General features: G+C 38.3%; 1 protein-coding gene across 3 annotated transcripts in view; it reads right to left on the reverse strand.

The window, feature by feature from the left end:
• Positions 1–856: 856 nt before the first annotated feature.
• The window catches only part of TIPRL (TOR signaling pathway regulator), a 71047-nt gene continuing 47444 nt past the window's right edge, over positions 857–24459 (reverse strand). For 2 of the 3 annotated variants that reach the window (XM_005203402.5, XM_059884804.1), the window contains 3 exons: positions 7018–7113; positions 3988–4050; positions 857–3023 (listed from right to left, as the gene is read on the reverse strand). In XM_005203402.5, the coding sequence (XP_005203459.1) occupies positions 2880–3023; positions 3988–4050; positions 7018–7113 (303 nt within the window). In that variant the 3' untranslated portion in view covers positions 857–2879. The remainder of the gene's footprint in view (positions 3024–3987; positions 4051–7017; positions 7114–24459) is intronic. The other variant, NM_001079615.2, reaches the window with a different exon arrangement.

The following is a 24459-nucleotide window of genomic DNA, read 5'->3' on the forward strand; positions in this document are numbered from 1 at the left end:
GCCTGGCTTGGAGAATTTTGAGCATGACTTTACTAAAGTGTGAGATGAGTGCAATTGTGTGGTAGTTTGAGTGTTCTTTGGCATTGCCTTTCTTTGGGATTGGAATGAAAACTGACCTTTTCCAGTCCTGTGGCCAGTGCTGAGTTTTCCAAATTTGCTGACATATTGAGTGCAGCACTTTCACAGCATCATCTTTCAGGATTTGGAATAGCTCAACTGAATTCTATCACCTCCACTAGCTTTGTTTGTAGTGATGCTTCCTAAGGCCCATTTGCCTTCATATTCCAAAATGGTGTATTTACATATAATCTACACATATCTTCCCATACACTTTAAGTCATCTCTAAATACTTATAATATGTAAAGGCTATGTAGATAGTTTTAAGTACAACGTAAATGCTACGTAAATAGCTGGCAGGTACACAACAAATTCAAGGTTTGCTTTTTGGAAATTCTTTTTCAGTATTTTTGATCCATGGTTGGCTGTATCTGCAGATGTCGAACCAGCAGAGGGCTGACTGAGTATCTTCTTCATTATTGTGATCCCTGTATCTAGCACCATATAGGACATATAGTACTTGAAATGGAATGATACATTACCACAAACATTTATAGCATGGTACTTCCCTGATGATCTAGTGGTTAAGACTCTGCCTTGCATTGCGGGAGCCACAGACAGGTTTGATCCCTGGTCGGGAAACTGAGACCTCACAGGTCTTAGAGCTACTAAGGCCGCATGCCACAGCTACTAAAGCCCACACACTCCGAAGCCCAAGTGCCACAGAACTAAGACCCAACGCAGTCAAATAAATAAATATATAAAAAATATATATATATAAAGCACAAACAAGAAAGATACACCAAACCATTTTTAATTAAGTTTCAAGAAAAATCAAATCAGATGAAATAGCAAAACACAGATCGGCAATTACTTATTGTTTATTCTCCTCTTACAAAAAGACACTTGGAACAATAAATATAAAATGGTATTGGTCTTGTTAAGCAATGGGCAAATACAAGTTTTCTTGGTATTCTCCAAGGAATAAGCTAGTGAGGTTTTTATAAGTTTATCCATTCACCTCATCCTACCCACCTCCCACCCTCTATAAAAAGATCAATTCTACAATTTTTAATAATGGATTCTCAAAATAAGTAATCTAAGACTTATTTTGTGACTAAGATATCTGAATTAAGTTAAAAATATATGTATAATATGTTGTTACCCAGAAACCTCAACTAATTCAACTCATGAATATTCTTACGCTTTCCATTTTTTATAATTTTTATAGCTAAAGAGTCTGTTCTATTCAAATCTGCATGGCAAATAAACAGAAAGCAGAGTACAAAACATACACTTTTCTGTCCTCGGAGGAAACACTAAGTACAGATATATTTAATATACAGTGAGTATGTCATGTGTTTTCTTATAGCCAAAAAAATCCTGATTCTTTTACACCTTGAAGATTGATGAAGCAGAACACAAATACACAAATTATCTGTGACTAAATTTAGCTAATAAAATAAGCAAAAAAAAAAAAAAAAATACACACAACACTACACCAGAGTAGGAGCAATGATGAATATCCAATTGTATTTGTTTCACTAAAATTTATCTTCAGGCCAATACCTGAAGAGTTTTTCTAATAGTTAAAATTAAATATTCTTCTTTAATGACTTATGCATCAAGTGGAAATATGTACAATAGACATTTCAAACTAGAAAAAGTGGGGGGGAGGGTAATTCTTTTCCCCTGCCCTATAAATAAAATATTTTTTAAAATCCATTTAAAATAATTTCTTACTTGGTGCTTTATAACTACTTTCTACTTTATGGAGATCATTTAGAAAGGCAGAAAAGAATATAAAATATTTAAAGGTCATCAAAATAACCAAATGGATTTTTAATTTACCTCTGTGTACTTTCCGTACTACTGAGGTTTTGTCCTAATTAATTACACTTTCCTGGATCCCCTGTAATGTTAAAAACATGAATCTTAAAAAAAACGAAAAACTGGCTTTCAGACTTTAAAATAAGCCTCCTCGTCCTTCACAGCTATCCTTCAAATATTTTAAGCAGAAAATTAATCTGATTGTTTTAGGGTTTGATGTAATGTTTGCTTAAAATAATCCACTTTAATTCAAACTTTTTAGGACTAATATCAAATTCAATATCCAATGGAAGATGGAAGTAAAATACATGTCAGTACAAATAGTAACAAATACAGAAAAAGCACCTAAAGATGGAAGGAGACAGCTCTGACACCCTAGCTGTTAGTGGCAAACCACGTTCATGTGTTTTCATTGACATAACACCTTACGTTATCCAAAAATATAGTTTATTTGGTTCTGTATCTTTCTTTAAACTTCAAAAGCCAATTTAAAATTTAAGGGGTAATTTTTTTTTTTTTTTAATTCCTGGGCACAGATCAATTTCCTAGGAGGTAAAAAACAAGGTAAAGAGCCACTAAACTGTATCAATGTGCATGATTAGGAATCCAATGAAAGCCACAAGGTGCGATGATTGAGTGATTTAAAACAACTTCTCCTCATGGTAGAAGATAGCGTTTCATGATAGATGCAGGTTGTGCTCACTCCTTCAGAGACATACACACATCACCTTCTTCTTAGTGAGACTCTGCTTCATTACAATTTAGAAATCTGAACTTAATTCCAGAGAATATAAATTCCTGGAATATGAATTTGAAGACAGGGTACAAACAGCAGTTGAGTGGAATCTGCCTGCAACAATCCTTTATTTTTTCTTTTCCTTTAAGGTTACAGAAAATCTGCACATAGACAAGGCAATTAATTCTCAAAATAAAAATACCCCCCTCCAAATAGCCAATCAGATTCCACAGTAAGTATATGTTATAACACATTCTATTCCACAGGTGTACATTCTTTTGAGTCTGCAGGGTTAGGATCAATTCTTTCTGGAAATATTAGCTTCTCACAAACTGCCTCCTTTATCGGTAAATACTGTGATATTTCATTAGGTTCCGTGAAGAGGGAAGGTGAAACATGCTAGGAAATACATAAATAATATTAGTATATATGAAGTTACTACAATGATAATTTTGGAAATGCTTTGGTTCAAGCATTCCTAAAGCATGGCAATTTTAAAATGAGGTACTATATATATATATATATATATATATATATATATATAAAAGGAACATCATTAGATACTCCTAATAATATCTCTTGTTACTGACTCATTTAGTCTGTTACTAGAGGGTTTCCTCAAAAATCATAGGGAGATGTCTTTTACAATGCACCATTAAATGTTCTAAGAATTCAATACATCTTATTCCAATTCCCTTTTCCTGTTACTTTTGTATCCTGAAAGCACCAGTCTTCAGTTAGATGCCAACATGTAGTCTCCAATAGACTCTAAGTAACTTTTCTAACTCATATATTCTATTTGGTTGGCCGAAAGGTTTATTCAGATTTTTCCATAATATCTTAACATCAAAACTCAAACAAACCTTTTGGCCAACCCAATACATACAGATAGAAATAAGCACTAAGGGTGAATTTAAAAATATCAACTTAGCAGGAAAGTATCACTTTTTAAACAAGCCATTATTAACTCCTGTAGACTTGCAGAAGCCCTTTACAAACTCCAGGGGAGCAAAAAAAGGAGGGGGGTATTATGTCCCCCAAAATAAGTACTGGAAAGAACATCCTATTGCAGGTCCACCACGAACCAGTTGTAAGAGCTACAGTAAGTCACACCTCTGGCTCTCAGTTTTTCCAGAATACAAGTGGAAACTGGGTTGGATGATGACTAATATACCTAACAACTCTAACTGTAATTGAGGTGACTACCAGAAAAAATACACTTCAGCAGGATTTACCTACCTATTAGGTAAATGAATGGATTTAGGGATACAGGTTTGGTAGATGGGTGGGACATGGGAGGATACCATACCTAAAGTAAAACATTAAAACTTAACTTTTAAAAATTGATATTTAAATACTGTACCATTAAATTAGCAATTTTGCTCTCTCGTGATGTATATTCTCGTAACATGTAGGTCTTGTCAGCCTATATTTAAAAATAAAAAATCGCAATAAATTTATTTATATTGATTTACAAAATCCTTTCTATTAAATAGAATTGCCTGCATTTAAGAACAGATTGTAAAAGTAGCATTAAGTCTGATGAGACCATCTAATTCTACAGTGAGATAACTAATTCAAGAATTCTGAATTATTAATTCCAATCTGTATAAACTACAGTAATATCAGATATATATATATGTAAACATATTTAATAATTGTCATGTAAGAGAAACATAAGCAAAGGTTTTACTCTGAAAGAAAATGTATATATTTGTAATGAAATATGTAAGAGATTTAAATATCATGTCAAGTTTAGAACCACACCTTTTCCTTAAGTTATACTAGCATCTACCTACATAACTGTGGCTACCCTTATATTCAAAAAAAAAAAAAAAGCTTAAACAAGTTTTATTCTTTCCTATTTCTAAAAATTTGTTAAATTGCTTATTTATAGTCACTTTTTCTATACTTCAATTTTCCCATTTAAGACGTTTTAAAGGGAGGTTTTAGAAAGCAATTTATTACAATTTGGTTTTTGGTAAAACATTATTTAATAAGAGAAAAAAAATCACAAGATTACATTCCCTGAAAGTTTCAGTCTTCTATATCAACAAAAAGATTGATGCTCATTGTAAAAAAAATCAAATAATATAAACATAAGAGTATAAATTATCAATAATCACAACTTCTATAGATAACACTATCCTCAACATTTAGAAATCTCTACAGAAAATCTTATATTCATACTTGCACCTTAAAAGTCAATATCAATTTGTACATCTCTTCAAATCAACCACTAATTCTAATGGTTATATATTTTCTACTATATGAATTGTAAAAAATTAAAAATAGAAACCTCAATTAAATACAGTTTGGAGACTAAAATGGGAAGCTCTCACATACTGCAACCATAGCAAAGCCCAACAAAAAAAAGAAAGACTCCTCTTAGTTTCTGGCAAGGAATCATCCAATGGAAAACCATGGACTCTGTTTCCTATAGCCCTCCCACCTTCCTTTTCCAGTCTATACAAGTATTCTCCTTCCCTTGCCATGCAGGGACTTGCACATGGCTCACCATGGTTACAGATCCCAAACTGCAATTTTCTGCTGATCCTGAATAAATCCAATTTTGCTGGAGAAATATCTGGCAGTCTATTTGTTGCAGGTTAACAGGATATGAATGGCCATTTAATCAATACTCATTCAATGGTTATTAAAGCACTTTCCTTCTTTCCTTTGGGGCTTCCCTGGTAGCTCAGACGGTAAAGCGTCTGACTAGAATGCCAGAGGCCCGGGTTCGATCCCTGGGTCGGGAAGATCCCCTGAAGAAGGAAATGGCAACCCACTCCAGTATTCTTACCTGGAAGATCCTTGAACTGTTACAAACAATAGCATTTCCATGAATACATATATATATATATATATATATATATATATATATATACACACACACACACACACAACACACAACTCTATACATCTGCCTAATTAAAATTTGTGGGTTACTGTATATAAGAATCTTTTTGAGGATAAACCCTGAAAAGAAATCAACATTTCTGAGCTAAAGTGCAAGCATATCTAGAAATGCAAATTTCATTTTTTTCTGAGGGAGTAAAATGTAGCCTATTTTTAGTACTTTGCTATCACTTTTGAAAAGAAAAAGATCCAGGAACTTTCCTGGTGATCTAGTTGTTAAGACTCCAAGCTTCTACCACTGAAGGTAGCCAGGGTGGGGGTTTCAATCCTTGGTTGGGGAGCTATCCCAGAGGCCACACAGTGTGGCCGTAAAAAAAAAAAAAAAAAAGGAAAATACCAATCCAATTCTATCTTACTGGGTTCAAATCCCAGTTCTGCCACCTGTTACTTGTATGAAAAAAAGTGAAAGTCACATTCGACTCTTTGCAACCCCATGGACTGTATAGTCCGTGGAATTCTCCAGGCCAGAATACTGGAGTGGGTAGCCTTTCCCTTCTCCAGGGGATCTTCCCAACCCAGGGATGGAACCCAGGTCTCCCACATCGCAGGCAGATTCTTTACCAGCTGAGCCACAAGGGAAGCCCAAGTATACAGGAGTGGGTAGCCTATCCCTTCTCCAGCGGATCTTCTCAACCCACGAATAGAACTGGGTTCTCTGCATTGGACATGGATTCTTTACCAACTGAGCTATCAGAGAAGCCCTATTAATTGTATAACAGGCAATTTAGTTAATTTCTCTTTGCCTTAGTTGCCTCAGCTATAAAGCAGAGATAATAATATTGATTTTATAGGATTGTTAGAAAAGTTAACTATTACTACAACTACCATGACTGATACTGATACTGATACTCTTCTCTCATTTGTCATTCTGGTGGTCTCTTCTTTTATTTATCATTCTGTATGATCACAAATCTGATGTCAAAAATTCGTTAAAAAAGGATAGGCTGCTATAAGCTACTAGAAGAATTTTTATTACTCAATTAAGCCTCCCTATACTTTCTTCACTTATTAAGAATCTTGTAGGTTAACAATTCCTTGAAATAGAACACAGAATTTCCAAGCATTAAAACAACTATTAAAATGATGGGATGACACAAATTTCTGGAGGCTATGTGATTAATATTTCTAATATCAGGACATCACATAAACAACACATACTATTTAAAAAAAGTAAGAATTAAGGGATAGTTTTCTTAAACAGAGTAAATACAGTTCTTTTAAAAAAGCATTAGGCTCCCCTTAATGGAAATGTCTTTTAGAAAAACATTTTCAGCTACTAGAACTTTTGGAAAAGAAGCTGTAATGTTTTGATAACTGTGCAGTCAACAGTGAATGTGAAACACTCAATCTTAAAGGTTAGATGGATAACCATATAATATAAAGCACTGTTGAATTTCAAACTCTCAGACTGACAATGTAACAACATGAACAAGCCCAATATTAACTAGTATATTCACTAAAGAAGAAGAGATACCTCATGGTAAAGTCTTGTGTCATTCATTCTAATAAGGACCCCATCAATTCTCAAGAAAAATCGCAGCAGCAAGAAAAAGCTAGAAGGCATTACTCTCTGGAAAAGAAAAAAGTATATCAATATTTTAATGAAAATTAAATATTTTATTAATTTGCTAAAAGAAAAAAAAATTTAAGGCATAAAATCTCTCAACTAGAGGTTCTTTGCCCTAGTTCCAACCAAAGCTGAAAACCTGTTTTTTTATTATGTAACATAACATAAACAGCTTCCTATAATAGAAAAATATTTTTTCTAGGTCAAAAATAATGAGGTTAAACACTTAAAACATACCTAAATAATATGAAAATTATAATGTACACTATAAAAAAATTGACACTTATAGTAAATGTCAATATCAGTAATATAAAAATGAGAAAACAACCTAGTTCTTTGTTGCTACTCATCTTTCATTAACTGTACATAAAGACAGAAGGCCTTTAATGGTATGGTCTAATTCAACGCAACCAATTGAGTATTTACTATTTTATACTGCCAAGGTCTGGTTTATGAGATCATTATAACATGTTCTTAACATCTTTGACCTGTGTCACATCTATACATTTCTGTTTTCCAGTATTACCACCGAAGAAAGTCAGAATAAGTGGAGTGTGGGTCCTGGTGTCAGGAAGGGAGAGAATGGATAGGGTGTGGGGTCTTCAGGTCTTTAAACCTCATAGGAATGCTGTCAGAAACAAGGTTACCTTTGTTTCTCCCCTTCAATCTACAACCTGCAAAACATCCACAACTCAGCAGAAGTATATCTGTGCCCAACTCAATAGGTCACTGGAGAATTCCACATATCTATACATCTATTGGAGAAGGCAATGGCAACCCACTCCAGTACTCTTGCCTGGAAAATCCCATGGGCGGAGGAGCCTGGTGGGCTGCGTCCATGGGGTCGCACAGGGTCAGACACGACTGAAGCAACTTAGCAGCAGCAGCAGCTGCATACATCTACTGGTGGGTGTACTGGAACATATGAAAGAGGGAGAACCAAAGGAACAGTGGAGTCCGTGCCTGCAATCCCAGCCTTATGCACGGCTGAGTCCACAGCTTCAGAAACCCCAGCAGCACGGGAAGCAGCACACATGACTTTGGTGTCCTGAATATGGGAGCACCTGTGGGCACAGGCAACTGGGAAGCAGTAACAGTGGGGCCTAGGACTCTGTCCCTCCAGCGGCTGACATACGCAAAGACCTGCCCCACATTCTGCAATGGCAGAGCCCAAGACACTTACAACACCCAACATGGTGGAGGTGACTGTACAACCCTGCTCCCCTCCAATTATCATCCTCCTCCCAGAGCAGAGCCTATGTCTCAGGGGATCCCAGACATGAGGGAAAGCCCACCATCCCCATGACACAGCAGCTCCAACAGAAGCAAAGCAGCAGCTAATCCAGAGGCACAAGAAGAGCCAAAGAAGGCACAGAGCCATACCTCTTACAAAGCACAGAAAGCGCCACTTCTCAAATATAGCAGAAGCAGCACAGCCAAGAGAAACCGAAACCTGTGCTACAGTGTCACCTGAAAGTGAAAGGGAAGGCGCTCAGTCGTGTCCGACTCTGTGCGACCCCATGGACTGTAGCCCACCAAGCTCCTCTGTCCATGGGATTTTCCAGGCAAGAATACTGGAGTGGGTTACCATTTCCTTCTCCAGAAGATCTTCCCGACATAGGGATTGAACCCAGGTCTCTTGCATTATAGGCAGACACTTTACCATCTGAGCCACCAGGGAAGTCAAGAGGGACAGAAGTCAATAGTGCCACCTAACAGACAACAAAAGAAAGCACTCTCACTTTTAACCTGTTATTTAAATGCACCAGCAGAGGAGCACTTCCATCAAGCACCATGAAGAACCATAGTAATACTAAACCACAAAAAGAAAACGACAAATCTCCAGAAACCAAACTTAAAGTCACAGAATATTTCAATCTAACTGATAAGAGAATTCAAAGTAGCTATTGTGAAAAAACTTAATGAGATTTAAGAAAACTCAGAGGAGGAACCTTTAACATGGCAGAGGAATAGGACAGGGAGATGACCTTCTCCCCCACAAATATATCAAAAAACTCATCTGCACGTGGAACAGTTCCCATAGAACATCTTCTGAATGTGGACAGAGAACCCCAGAGTTTCAGAAAGGCAAACCAATCTCCTCAGAAAGTAGGGCAAAAGATAAAAACAAAAAGGGAGACAAAGGAGTTCCGGGCGAGGACCTGAGCCCCTGGGAGGGAGTTATGAAGGAGGAAAAGTTTCTGCACACTAGGAAACCCCCTCACAGGTGGGGTCAGGGGGAAGCTTCAGAACCTCAGAGGGGAACACAGCAAGCCAGGTGCTCTGAAGGCAAACTGGAGAAAATTCACCATAGAGATTGCACTGGTTGGCACTTCCCAGCCAAGAAGCAGCTCACACTCGCATCTCCCAGCATTTGAGTAGGGGCTGGGTGCAGAGGCTCAGCCCTTGGGGCTTGGTCCTCAGGGAAAGGATCAGGGTTGACTGCCATGAAGATACTCTGGGGGCACTAACATGACACGGCAGAGGCAGACCTGGGAAAATGCCAGAGAAGCAAAAGATCATTCCCATGGGAAGACTAATGCTTCGCTCTAGCTCTGCACGCTCACAGAAAAAAGGACACAATCCTAGTGAATGCCAAATGGGGGCAAGATGGCAGTGGTCTATGGCCCCAGAGGCAGAGAGGCAAACGCCAGAAGTGGAAGGTAGAGGGCCAATAAGGTCCCGACCCCAGAGACTGCAACTACCACCAAGTTGTGAGCGGCTAAGGGTTGCTACCCACATCTTCCTGGGAGCCTGAGCAGCACGACTCTGCCAAGGACCAGGACCAACTCCCCTGGGAAGGTGCACAACTTGCCTCAGACTGGGGACCTCCCACAGGGACCAAGCAAGGACTAGCTGTGGTGAGCACTCCTCACACACCCTAACAACATCTGCTGTACCCCTCCCCCATCCCAGCACAACTGAGCAAGTGAGCCCTAACAAGCTCCTATTTTCACACCCTCGTTTCTAGGTGGACAGACACTGGAGACAGACTTACAAGCAGTTTTTGTTCAGTCGCTAAGTCGTGTCCTACTCTTTGCAGCCCCATGGTCTGCAGCATGCCAGGCTTCCCTGTCCTTCATTGTCTCCCGGAATTTGCTCAAACTCACGTCCATTGATTCAGTAATGCCATCCAACAATTTCATTCTGTGGCTCCCTTCTCCTGTCCTCAATCCTTCCCAGCATCAGGGTCTTTTCCAATGAGTCAGCTCTTCACATCAGGCAGCTAAAATCTTAGAGCTTCAGCTTCAGCTTCAGCCCTTCCAAGGGATATTCAGGGTTGATTTTCTTTAGGATTGGCTGGTTTGATCTCCTTGCTGTCCACAGGATTCTCAAGAGTGTTCTCCAGTACCACAGTTTGAAAGCATCAATCCTTTGGCATTCAGCCTTCCTTACAGTCCAATTCTCACATCTTTACATGGCTGCTGAAAAAACCATACCTTTGACTATACTTAATATGCTGTCTAGGTTTGTCATAGCTTTTCTTCCAAGGAGCAAGCGTCTTTTAATTTCATAGCTGCAGTCACCGTCCACAGTGATTTTGGAGCCAAGGAAATAAAGTCTGTCACTATTTCCATTTTTTGTCCACCTATTTCCCATGAAGTGATGAGACCGAATGCCATGATCTCAGTTTTTTTAATGTTGAGTGTTAAGCCAGCTTTTTCACTCTCCTTTTTCACCTTCATCAAGAGGTTCTTTAGTTCCTCTTCATTTTCTGCCATTGGGATAGTATCATCTGCATATCTAAGGTTGCTGATATTTTCCCCAGCAACCTTGATTCCAATTTGTGATTCACCTAGCCCAGCATTTTACATGATATACTCTGTATATAAGTTAAATAAGCAGGGTGACAAAACATAGCCTTGACATACTACTTTCCCAATTTTGAACCAGTCCATTGTTCCATGTTCCAGTTCTAACTGCATAAAGGTTTCTCAGGAGGTAGGTAAGGTGGTCCAGCACTCCCATCTCTTTGAGAATTTTCCACAGTTTGTTATGATCCACAAGGTCAAAGGTTTTTTGCAGAGTCAATAAAACAGAAGTAGATGTTTTTCTGGGATTCCCTTGCTTTCTCTATGATCCAGTGGATGTTGGTAATCTGATCTCTGGTCCCTCTGCCTTTTCTAAATCCAACTTTTACATATGGAAATTCTCAGTTCACATACTATAAGCCTAGCTTGAAGGATTTTGAGCATTACCTTGCTAGTATGTGAAATGAGCTCAAAAGTACACTAGCTGGAATATTCTTTGGCATTGCCCTTCTTTGGGATCAGAATGAAAACTGACCTTTTCCAGAGGTAAGGCACCTTATAAGGAGAGGTGGGCTCCAAACTAAAGCAGAACTCCAGTGGCTGTATAAGCAAAGGGAAGAGGGAGAAACTGCCCCGGCAGTGGCAGGTGCAATGGTTTACATTTCCACTCTAAGCCTGAGACCATAAGCTTTAGAGGCAACTGTAGATTTTGAGAACAAGTACAAACTGGAGCAAGGGAAGATGCCCACAACAGGTCAAGACCTTTCTAGAAATACTGGAGGACTTTCTGGGTAGGCAAATCAACTGGAGCAGGAAAATGGAAGAATCATTTGGACATTCCTCTCAGTACCACTCTCTCTCTATATATATATATGTTTTTTCCCCCCTTTTAAAAAAGTATTTTATCATATTGTCCTAATATGGTTATTTATTAATTCTTTAGTTTTTATTTTTATAACCTACTTATTCCATAAAAAAACACTCCATTTTTAAAATAAATTCCATGTTTCTGACTTTTGTTTTTTTATTTTTTGTTTTTAATTTTGTATCTTTAAGAGTCTAATTTTTAGTATCAATTTTCACTTAGGGGGTTGATTATTAGCTTGAGTGCTGTCTTTTGACTCTTCTTCATAGCCTTTCTTCACCCCCTTTTCTTCATCTTTCTTCTCCTTTTTCCTATGTCAGTGTGTGAATCTCTTTGGGTGTTCTTGGCTGTTGAGAGCTGTTTCACCATTAGTCTAGGCATTTTGTCTTCTGTGCTATGTGGACTGTGAAATCTTGATGCTATTGTAAGGGATCGGACCTGAATCCCAGATGCAGGAGACTTGACTCCTGGGACTTTGGATCACCAAAACTCCTGACCCCATGGACATGAATAGGTGAGAGCCCTCCCAAAGGCCTCCATCTCAACACTAAGACCAAGCCCCACCTAAAACCCAGCAAGTTCCAGTGCTGGACACCTCATGCCAATCCTTCAGCAAAAGAGGGGCACAACCCTGGAACATTAGCAGACAGGCTGCCCAAAGCCATACTGATCCCATAGACACCCCAAAACACATCACTGAACACAGCATTAAAAAAAAATAATAAAAAAGAAATGAGGATAATCTGAGACTTCTGGGACAACATTTAGCACCCCAATATTCGAATCATAGGGGTCCCAGAAGAAGACAAAAGGAAAGGGCAAGAGAAAATATTTAAGGATATTTTAGTTGAAAACATCCCTAAAATGGGAAAGGATATAGCCACCCAAGTCCGGAAAGCCCAGAGAGTTCCATACAGGATAAGTGAAAGTGAAAGTGAAGTTGTGTCTGACTCTTTGCAACCCCATGAACTGTAGCCTACCAGGCTCCTCCATCCATGGAATTTTCCAGGCAAGAGTACTGGAGTGGGTTGCCATTTCCTTCTCCACCATACAGGTTAAACCCAAGGAGAAACATGCCAAGACCCATATTAATCGAACTAACAAAAATTAAACACAAAGAACAAATATTAAAAGCAGCAAGGGAAAAGCAACAAATAACATATGGGGATACCCATAAGACTAACAGCTGATTTTTCAACAGAAACTCTGCAGGCCAGAAGGGAATAGCAGGGTATACTTAAAGTGATGAAAGGGAATAATCTACAACCAAGATTACTCTATTCAGCAAGGATCTCATTCAGATTCGAAGAAGAAATCAAAAGCTTTATAGACAAGCTAAAGTTAAGAGAATTCAGCACCACCAAACCAGCTCTTCAACAAATGCTAAAGGAACTTCTCTAGATAGGAAACACAAAAAGAAAAGGCCTAAAAAACAAACCCAAAACAATAAAGTAAATAGTAACAGGATCATACATATTAATAATTACCTTAAATGTAAATGGGCTAAGTGTTCTAGCCAAAAGACAACAGATGGCTGAGCAGATACAAAAATAAGACTACTATATATGCTGTCTACAAGAGACCCACCTCAGACCTAGGGATAAACACAGACTGAAAGTGAAGGGCTGGAAAAAGATATTCCATGAAATAGGAAATCAAAAGATAGCAGGAGTAGCAATACTCAGATAAAATAGACTTTAAAATAAAGACTGTTACAAGAGACAAAAGACACTACATAATAATCAAGGGATCAATCCAAAAAGAAAATGTAACAATTACAAACATATATGCACATAGGAGCACCTAAATACATATGGCAGATGCTAACAACTAATTATTAAAGGGGAAATCAACAGTAACACAGTAACAGTGGGGGGCTTTAATACCCCTCTCACACCAATGGACAGATCATAGGCAGAAAATAGGGGAAAACAAGCTTTAAACAATACACTGGACCAGTTGGACCTAATTGGTATCTACAGGGCATTTCATCCAAAAACAATAGAACAATTTCACTTTTTCCTCAAGTGCACATGGAACATTCTCCAAGATAGAATACATCTTGGGCCATAAATCAAACCTTGGTTTAAAAAAAATAAAAACTGGAATTGAGAGAGTTATTTCTTTGGTAGGTTGATAAGGAGTCTGGGGCTCCTGAGAAGGAGGAAGGGGTCCAGGGCCCTCAAGGAGGAGAAAGTTTTTCTTTTCTACACTGCTTTGTCTTAGTAACATAAGACTTTTTATCTTAAACTCTGAGTTGTTACAACAACAGTCTTTAAGACTAACTTTGTTTAAGCCCAGATCTAAACAAAACAATTCATCTTGCTCAAGGGTATGTTTTTCCTTAAACTCTGTACTAATGATTATATAACAACAATGTATCTTGCTCCAGGACACCTTCTTCTTATCAAGAACCTTCTGACTAATCTTGTTATCTTAAAACCTAGTTGTGGGAGTGGGTCTGGCAAGACTTTTCTATTGTTACTTCTAAACTTGTTAATTTAAGGTTTTGTTGTGGAGATGAGTCTGGTAAAAGTGTGTAAGGCCTTGACAAGCCTAGTGAGTGGGGCACTCTCCATTCCCTTCCTGATGTCAGTCTCAGAAGCTTTCTCTGTCCTTTCTCACTGTAATAAAACTTCTGTGAACAAAAGCTCTGAGTGATCAAGCTTGGTCCTTGGTTCTGAAGTTAAATCTTCTTCAGATATCATGGATCCAACATCATTCACCATAAGCTATCAAAATCATCTCAAGCATTTTTTTCTGACCACAACACTATAAGACTAGATATCAACTACAGAAAAAAAAAAAAAAAAACTAGGAAAAGCATAAACATATGGAGGCTAAACGATATGCTTTTGAATAACCAACACGTCACTGAAGAAATAAATAAAATCATAGTAGGCCTAGAAACAAATGATACTGAAAACACAACAACTCAAAACCTATGGGATGAAACAAAAGCAGTGCTAGAGGGAAGTTTATAGCAATACAAGCCTACTTCAAGAAACAAGAGAGACATCAAACAAACAACCTAACCTTACACCTAAAGCAACTAGAAAAAGAAGAATGAAAAAAACTCAGTTAGAAGGAAAGAAATCATAAAGATCAGAGGAGAAATAAATCAAAAAGAAATGAAGGAGATGATAGCAAAGATCAATAAGACTAAAAGCTGGCTCTTTGACAAGATAATTGAAATTGACAAATGGTTAGCTGGACTCATCAAGAAAAACAGAAAGAAGACTCAAATCATTAAAATTAGAAATGAAAAAGGTAAAATTACAACACAGAAATACAAAAGGATCATAAAATATTACTATCAGCATCTATATGTTAATATAATGGGTAACTTGGAAGAAATAAACAAATTTTTCAAGTTCAGTTCATTTGCTCAATCCGGTCCAACTCTTTGCAACCCCATAGACTTTAGCACACCTGGCTTCTATGTCCATCACCAACTCCCAGAGATTGCTCAAATTCATGTCCATTGAGTCGGTGATGCCATCCAACCATTTCATCCTCTGTCGTACCCTTCTCCTCCTGCCTTCAATCTTTCCCAGCATTAGGGTCTTTTCAGTGACTGGGTTCTTTGCATCAGGTGGGCAAGTATTAGTTTCAACTTCAGCATCAGTCCTTCCAATGAATATTCAGGACTGATTTTGTTCAGGATCAACTGATTTGATCTCCTAGCAGTCCAAGGGACTCTCAAGAGTCTTCTCCAACACCACAGTTCAAAAGCATCAATTTTTTGGCACTCAGCTTTCTTTACAGTCCAACTCTCATATCCAAACATGACTACTGGAAAAACCATAGCTGTGACTAGATGGACCTCTGTCGGCAAAGAAATGCATCTGATTTTTAATATGCTGTCTATGTGGGTCATGACTTTTCTTCCAAGGAGCAAGCATCTTTTAATTTCATGGTTGCAGTCACCATCTGACCAATTTTGGAGCCCCCCAAAATTAAGTTTGTCACTGTTTCCATTGTTTCCCCATCTATTTCCCATGAAGTGATGGGACTGGATGCCATGATCTTATTATTTTTTTAATGTTGAGTTTTAAGCTAGCTTGTTCACTCTCCTCTTTCGGTTTCATCAAGAGACTCTTTAGTTCTTCACTTTCTGCTGTAAGGGTGGTGTCATCTGCAAATCTGAAGTTTATTGACATTTCTCCCAGCAATCTTGATTCCAGCTTGTGCTTCATTCACCCCGGCATTTCACATGATGTACTCTGCATATAAGTTAAATAAGCAGGGTGACAATATACAGCCTTGATGTACTCCTTTCTCAATTTGGAACCAAAGAATATAATCAATTTGATTTTGGTACTGACCATCTGGTGATGTCCATGTGGAGAGTCATCTCGTGTGTTGTTGGAAGCCGGTCTTAGCTATAACCAGTGCATTCTCTTGGCAAAATTCTGTTAGCCTTTGCCCTGCTTCATTTCGTACTCCAAAGCCAAACCTGCCAGTTACTCGAGGTATCTCTTGACTTCCTACGTTTTCATTCCAGTCCCCTATGACAAAAAGGAAATCTTTTTTTGGTGTTACTTCTAGAAGGTCTTCAAAGAACCATTCAACTTCAGCTTCTTTGGCCTTAGTGTTGAGGCACAGACTTGTATTACTGTGATATTGAATTGTTTGCCTTGAAAATGAACAGAGCTCTTTCTGGCATTCTTGAGGTTGCACCCAAGTACTGCATTTCAGATAGTACAAACTCTTAGAAAAGTATATATAACCCTTCAAAACAGAACCAGAAAGAAATACAAAATAGGAACAAACCAATCACAAACATGGAAATTGAAATTCTAATCAAAAATCTTCCAACAAACAGAAGCTCAGGGCCAGATGGCTTGACAGGTGAATTCTACCAAAAGTTTAGAGAAGAGCTAACACCTATTCTACTCAAATTCTTTCAGAAAACTGCAGAGAAAGGTAAACTCCCAAACTCACTCTACGAAGCCACCATCACTCTGATACAGAAACCAGACAAAGATGCCCAAAAAAAGAGAAAACTATCAGCCAGTATCACTGATGAACATAAATGCAAAAATCCTTAATAAAATTCTAGCAAACACAATCCAACAACATAATAAAAAGAACATAAAACAAGAGATGACAAGAGTGTATGTAGACATTCTAGGAATCAGCGAACTAAAACGGACTGGAATGGGTGAATTTAACTCAGATGACCATTATATCTACTACTGCAGGCAGGAATCCCTCAGAAGAAATGGAGTAGTCATCATGGTCAACAAAAGAGTCCGAAATGCAGTACTTGAATGCAATCTCAAAAACGACAGAATGATCTCTGTTCGTTTCCAAGGCAAACCATTCAATATCACAGTAATTCAAGTCTATGCCTCAACCAGTAACGCTGAAGAACCTGAAGCTGAACAGTTCTATAAAGACCTAAAAGACCTTTTAGATCTAACACCCAAAAAAGATGTCCTTTTCATTATAGGGGACTGGAATGCAAAAGTAGGAAGTCAAGAAACAACTGGAATAACAGGCAAATTTGGCCTTGGAATACGGAATGAAGCAGGGCAAAGACTAATAGAATTTTGCCGGATAATGCACTGGTCATAGCAAACAACCTCCTCCAAAAACACAAGAGAAGACTCTACACATGGACATCACCAGATGGTCAACACCGAAATCAGATTGATTATATTTCTTGCAGCTAAAGATGGAGAAACTCTATACAGTCAACAAAAACAAGACCAGGAGCTGACTGTGGCTCAGATCATGAACTCCTTATTACCAAATTCAGACTTAAATTGAAGAAAGTAGGGAAAACTACTAGACCATTCAGATATGACCTAAATCAAATCCCTTATGATTATACAGTGAAAGTGAGAAATAGATTTAAGGGCCTAGATCTGATAGATAGAGTGCCTGATGAACTATGGAATGAGGTTCGTGACATTGTACAGGAGACAGGGATCAAGACCATCCCCATGGAAAATAAATGCAAAAAAGCAAAATGGCTTTCTGGGGAGGCCTTACAAATAGCTGTGAAAAGAACAGAAGTGAAAAACAAAGGAGAAAAGGAAAGATATAAGCATCTGAATGCAGAGTTCCAAAGAATAGCAAGAAGAGATAAGAAAGCCTTCCTCAGTGATCAATGCAAAGAAATAGAGGAAAACAACAGAATGAGAAAGACTAGAGATCTCTTCAAGAAAATTAGAGATACCAAGGGGACATTTCATGCAAAAATGGGCTCGATAAAGGACAGAAATGGTATGGACCTAACAGAAGCAGAAGATATTAAGAAGAGATGGCAAGAATAAACAGAAGAACTGTACAAAAAAGATCTTCACGACCCAGATAATCACGATGGTGTGATCACTCATCTAGAGCCAGACATCCTGGAATGTGAAGTCAAGTGGGCCTTAGAAAGCATCACTACGAACAAAGCTAGTGGAGGTAATGGAATTCCAGTTGACCTATTCCAAATCCTGAAAGATGATGCTGTGAAAATGCTGCACTCAATATGCCAGCAAATTTGGAAAACTCAGCACTGGCCACAGGACTGGAAAAGGTCAGTTTTCATTCCAATCCCAAAGAAAGGCAATGCCAAAGAATGCTCAAACTACCACACAATTGCACTCATCTCACATGCTAGTAAAGTCATGCTCAAAATTCTCCAAGCCAGGCTTCAGCAATATGTGAACCGTGAACTTCCAGATGTTCAAACTGGTTTTAGAAAAGGGAGAGGAACCAGAGATCAAATTGCCAACATCCGCTGGATCATGGAAAAAGCAAGAGAGTTCCAGAAAAACATCTATTTCTGCTTTATTGACTATGCCAAAGCCTTTGACTGTATGGATCACAATAAACTGTGGACAATTCTGAAAGAGATGGGAATACCAGAACACTCGATCTGCCTCTTGAGAAATCTGTATGCAGGTCAGGAAGCAACAGTTAGAACTGGACATGGAACAACACACCGGTTCCAAACAGGAAAAGGAGTACATCAAGGCTGTATATTATCACCCTGCTTGTTTAACTTATATGCAGAGTACATCATGAGAAACGCTGGACTGGAAGAAACACAAGCTGGAATCAAGACTGCCGGGAGAAATATCAATCACCTCAGATATGCAGATGACACCACCCTTACGGCAGAAAGTGAAGAGGTCTCAAAAGCCTCTTAATGAAAGTGAAAGTGGAGAGTGAAAAAGTTGGCTTAAAGCTCAACATTCAGAAAATGAAGATCATGGCATCCGGTCCCATTACTTCATGGGAAACAGATGGGGAAACAGTGGAAACAGTGTCAGACTTTACTTTTTTGGGGCTCCAAAATCACTGCAGATGGTGACTGCAGCCATGAAATTAAAGACGCTTACTCCTTGGAAGGAAAGTTATGACCAACCTAGATAGCATATTGAAAAGCAGAGACATTAATTTGCCAACAAAGGTCCGTCTAGTCAAGGCTATGGTTTTTCCTTTGGTCATGTATGGATGTGAGAGTTGGACTGTGAAGAAGGCTGAGGACCGAAGAATTGATACTTTTGAACTGTGGTGTTGGAGAAGACTCTTGAGAGTCCCTTGGACTGCAAGGAGATCCAACCAGTCCATTCTGAAGGAGATCAGCCCTGGGATTTCTTTGGAGGGAATGATGCTAAAGCTGAAACTCCAGTACTTTGGCCACCTCATGTGAAGAGTTGACTCATTGGAAAAGACTGTGATGCTGGGAGGGATTGGGGGCAGGAGGAGAAGGGGACGACACAGGATGAGATGGCTGGATGGCATCACTGACTTGATGGACGTGAGTCTGAATGAACTCCGGGAGTTGGTGATGGACAGGGAGGCCTGGCGTGCTTCGATTCATAGGGTCGCGAAGAGTCGGACACGACTGAGTGACTGAACTGAACTGAAGAACATACATCATAATCAAGTGGGCTTTAGCCCAGGGATGGACGGATTCTTCAATATCAACCAATATGATACATCATATTAACAAACTGAAAGATAATAACCACATAATTAGTTCAACAGATGCAGATAAATTCTTTGACAAAATTCAACACTCATTTATGATGAAAACTCTCCAGAAAGTATGCACAGGGGAGCATAAGTCAACATAATAAAGGCCATATAAGACAAATCCATAGCAAATATTGTTCACAATGGTGAAAAACTGAAATCATTTCCTCTAAAATGAGGAACAAAACAAGGTTTCCCACTGTTGCCACCATTATTCAACAGAATTTTGGAAGTCCTAACCAGAGCAATCAGAGAAGAAAAAGAAATAAAAGGAATCGAGATGGGCAAGAAGCAAAACTCTCACTGTTTACATATGTCATGATTTTCTTCATAGAAAACCCTAAAGATGCCACTAGAAAATTCAGAAAAACATCTACTTCTGCTTAATTGACTACACTAAAGACGTTGACTATGTGGATCACAACAAACTGTGGAAAATGCTTAAAGAGATGGGAATACCAGACCGCCTTGACTTCCTCATAAGAAACCCGTATGCAGGTCAAGAAGCAACAGTTAGAACTGGACATGGAACAATAGACTGGTTCAAAATTGGGAAAGGAGTATGTCAAGGCTGTATACTGTCATCATGCTTATTTAACTTATATGCAGAGTACATCATGCTAAATGCCAGGCTGGATGAAGCTCAAGCTGGATCAAGATTGCTGGGAGAAATATCAATAATCTCAGACATGCAGATAATACCACCCTAATGGCAGAAAGCAAAGAGGAACTAAAGAACCTCTTGTGAAGGTGAAAAAGGAGAGTGAAAAAGCTGGCTTAAAAGTCAACATTCAAAATACTAAAATCATGACATCTGGTCATGGCAAATAGAGGGGCAAAAAATGGAAACAGTGGCAGACTTTATCATCTTCAGCTCCAAAATGACTAGACAGTGACTGCAGCTATGAAATTAAAAGACACTAGCTCCTTGCGAAAAAAAAAAAAAAAAACCACGACAAACCTAGACAGTGTATTAAAAAGAAGATACATTACTTTGCCTACAAAGGTCCATCTAGTCAAAGCTATAGCTTTTCCAGTATTCATGTACAGATGTGAGCTTTGGACCATAAAGAAGACTAAGAGCCAAAGAAATGATACTTTCCAACTGTAGTGCTGGAGAAGTCTTGAGAGTTCCTTGGACTGCAAGGAGATCAAACTAGTCAATTCTAAAGGAAATCAACCCTGAATCCTCACTGTAAGGACTGATGCTGAAGCTGAAGCTCCAATACTTTGACCACCTGATGCAAAGAGCGAACTCACTGTAAATGATCCTGATGCTGGGAAAGATTGAGGGCAAGAGGAGAAGGAGGTGACAGAGGATGAGATGGCTGAATGTCATCACTGACTCAATGAACATGAGTTTTAGCAAACTCCAGGAGATAGTGAAGGACAAGGAAGTCTGGCATGCTGCAGTCCATGGGGTTGAAAAGAGTCAGACATGACTGAGCAACTGAACAACAACAAAAATCAATGAATACAGTAGTTGTAGGATCAAAATTAAAGACACAGAAATCTCTTGCACTCCAATATACTAACAATGAAAAATCAGGAAGAGAAATTAAGGAAACAATCCCATTTACCACTGTAACAAAAAAAATAAAACACTTAGGGATAAATTTACCTAAAGAGACAAAACACCTATATTCAGAAAACTATAGGACACTGATGAAAGAAATTGAAGATGACACAAACAGATGGAATAATATACCATGTTCTTGGATTGGAATAACTAATAATGTGAAAATGACTATACTACCAAATGCAACCTATAGATTCAACACAATCCCTATCAAACCACCAATGATATTTTTCACAGAATTAGAACAAACAATTTCACAATTTGTATGGAGAGACAAAAGACCCCAAACAGCCAAAGTAATCTTGAAAAAGAAGAATGAAAGCTGGAGGAATCAACCTTCCTGACTTTAGACTATACTACAAAGCTACACTCATCAAGACAGTATGGAAGTGGCACAAAAATAGAAATATAGACCAATGGAACAAGATAGAAAGCCTGGAGACAAATTCATGCACATATGAACACCTTATCTTTGACAAAGGAGGCAAAAATATACAATAGAGAAAAGACAGTTTCTTCAATAAATGGTGCTAGGAAATCTGGGAAGCTACGTGTAAAAGAATGAAATTAGAACACTTTCTAACACCAATAACAAAAATAAACTCGAAATGGATTAAAGACCTAAATGTTGACCAGAAACTATAGAACTCTTAGAGGAAACCACGCAGAACACCCTTAAAACATAAATCACAGAAGGAACCTATATGACCCACCTCTCAGAGTAGTGAAATAAAAACAAAAATAAACAAACGGGACCTAATTAAACTTAAAAGCTTTTGCACAATGAAGGAAAACTATAAGCAAAGTGAAAACCCAGTGCTCAGAATGAGAGAAAACAGCAGCAACTGAAACAACTGACAAAGGATAAACCTCAAAAAGCTCAAGCAGTTCATGTAGCTGAGTATCAGAAAAACAAACAACCCAATCAAAAAGTGGGCAGAAAACCTAGACATTTCTCCAAAGAAGACATGAAGATGGCTAATAAAGAGATGAAAAAAATGCTCAACATCACTCATTCTTCAGTTAGTTCAGTCACTCAGTCGTCTCCGACTCTTTGTGACCCCATGAATCGCAGCACGCCAGGCCTCCCTGTCCATCACCAACTCCCGGAGTTCACTCAAACTCATGTCCATCAAGTTGGTGATGCCATCCAGGCAACTCATCCTCTGTCGTCCCCTTTTCCTCCTGCCCCCAATCCCTCCCAGCATCAGTCTTTTCCAATGAGTCAACTCTTCACATGAGGTGGCCGAAGTACTGGAGTTTCAGCTTTAGCATCATTCCTTCCAAAGAAATCCCAGGGCTGATCTCCTTTATGATGGACTGGTTGGATCTCTTTGCAGTCCAAGGGACTCTCAAGAGTCTTCTCCAACACCACAGTTCAAAAGCATCAATTCTTCGGTTCTCAGCTTTCTTCACAGTCCAACTCTCACATCCATACATGATCACTGGAAAAACCATAGCCTTGACTAGACGGACCTTAGTTCTCATTCTTAGAGAAACGCAAATCAAAACTACCCAGAGGTATATCACCTCACACCAGTCAGAATGGTCATCATCAAAAAATCTACAAATAATAAATATTGGAGAGGATATGGAGAAAAGGGAACCCTCTTGCACTGTTGGTGGGAATATAAATTCTACCAAAAATTTAGAGAAGAACTAACACCTATCCTACTCAAACTCTTTCAGAAAATTGCAGAGGAAGGTAAACTTCCAAACTCATTCTATGAAGCCACCATCACCCTAATGCCAAAATCAGACAAAGATGCCACAGAAAAAGAAAACTACATGCCAATATCACTGATGAACATAGATGCAAAAATCCTTAACAAAATTCTAGCAAACAGAATCCAACAACATATTAAAAAGATCATGACCAAGTGGGCATTATCCCAGGGATGCAAGGATTCTTCAGTATTCACAAGTCAATCAATCTGACACACCACATTAACAAATTGAAAGATAAAAACCATATGATTATCTCAATAGATGCAGAGAAAGCCTTTGACAAAATTCAACATCCATTTATGATAATAACCCTCCAGAAAGCAGGCATAGAGGGAACATACCTCAACATAATAAATGCTATATATGACAAACCCACAGCAAACATTATCCTCAATGGTGAAAAATTGAAAACATTTCCCTTAAAGTCAGGAACAAGACAAGGGTGCCCACTCTCACCACTACTATTCAACATAGTTTTGGAAGTTTTGGCCACAGCAATCAGAGCAGAAAAAGAAACAAAAGGTATCCAGATTGGAAAAGAAGAAGTAAAACTCTCACTGTTTGCACATAACATGATCCTCTACATAGAAAACCCTAAACACTCCACCAGAAATTACTAGAGCTAATCAATGAATATAATAAAGTTTCAGGATATGAATTCAGTACACAGAAATCCCTTGCATTCCTATACAATAACAATGAGAAAACAGAAAGAGAAATTAAGGAAACAATTCCATTTACCATTGCAACAAAAAGAATAAAATACTTAGGAATATATCTACCTAAAGAAACAAAAGACCTATATATAGAAAACCATAAAACATTGGTGAAAGAAATCAAAGAGGACACAAATAGATGGAGAAATATACCATGCTCATGGACTGGAAGAATCAATATAGTGAAAATGAGTTTACTACCCAAAGCAATCTATAGATTCAATGCAATCCCTATTCAATTGCATTGAATCCCTATCAAGCTACCAACAGTATTTTTCACAGAACTAGAACAAATAATTTCACAATTTGTATGGAAATACAAAAAACTTCGAATAGCCAAAGCAATCTTGAGAAAGAAGAATGGAACTGGAGGAATCAACCTGCTTGACTTCAGGCTCTACTACAAAGCCACAGTCATCAAGACAGTATGGTACTGGCACAAAGACAGAAATATAGATCAATGGAACAAATTGGAAAGACCAGAGATTAACAGGGAAACACAAACTTTAAATGATACAATAGACCAGTTAGACCTAATTGATATCTATAAGACATTTCACACCAAAACAATGAATTTCACCTTTTTCTCAAGCACACACGGAACCTTCTTCAGGATAGATCACATCGTGGGCCATAAATCTAGCCTTGGTAAATTCAAAAAAACTGAAATCATTCCAAGCATCTTTTCTGACTACAATGCAGTAAGATTAGATCTCAATTACA

Source organism: Bos taurus, chromosome 3 (assembly GCF_002263795.3).
Source record: "Bos taurus isolate L1 Dominette 01449 registration number 42190680 breed Hereford chromosome 3, ARS-UCD2.0, whole genome shotgun sequence".
Classification (NCBI taxonomy): domain Eukaryota; kingdom Metazoa; phylum Chordata; class Mammalia; order Artiodactyla; family Bovidae; genus Bos; species Bos taurus.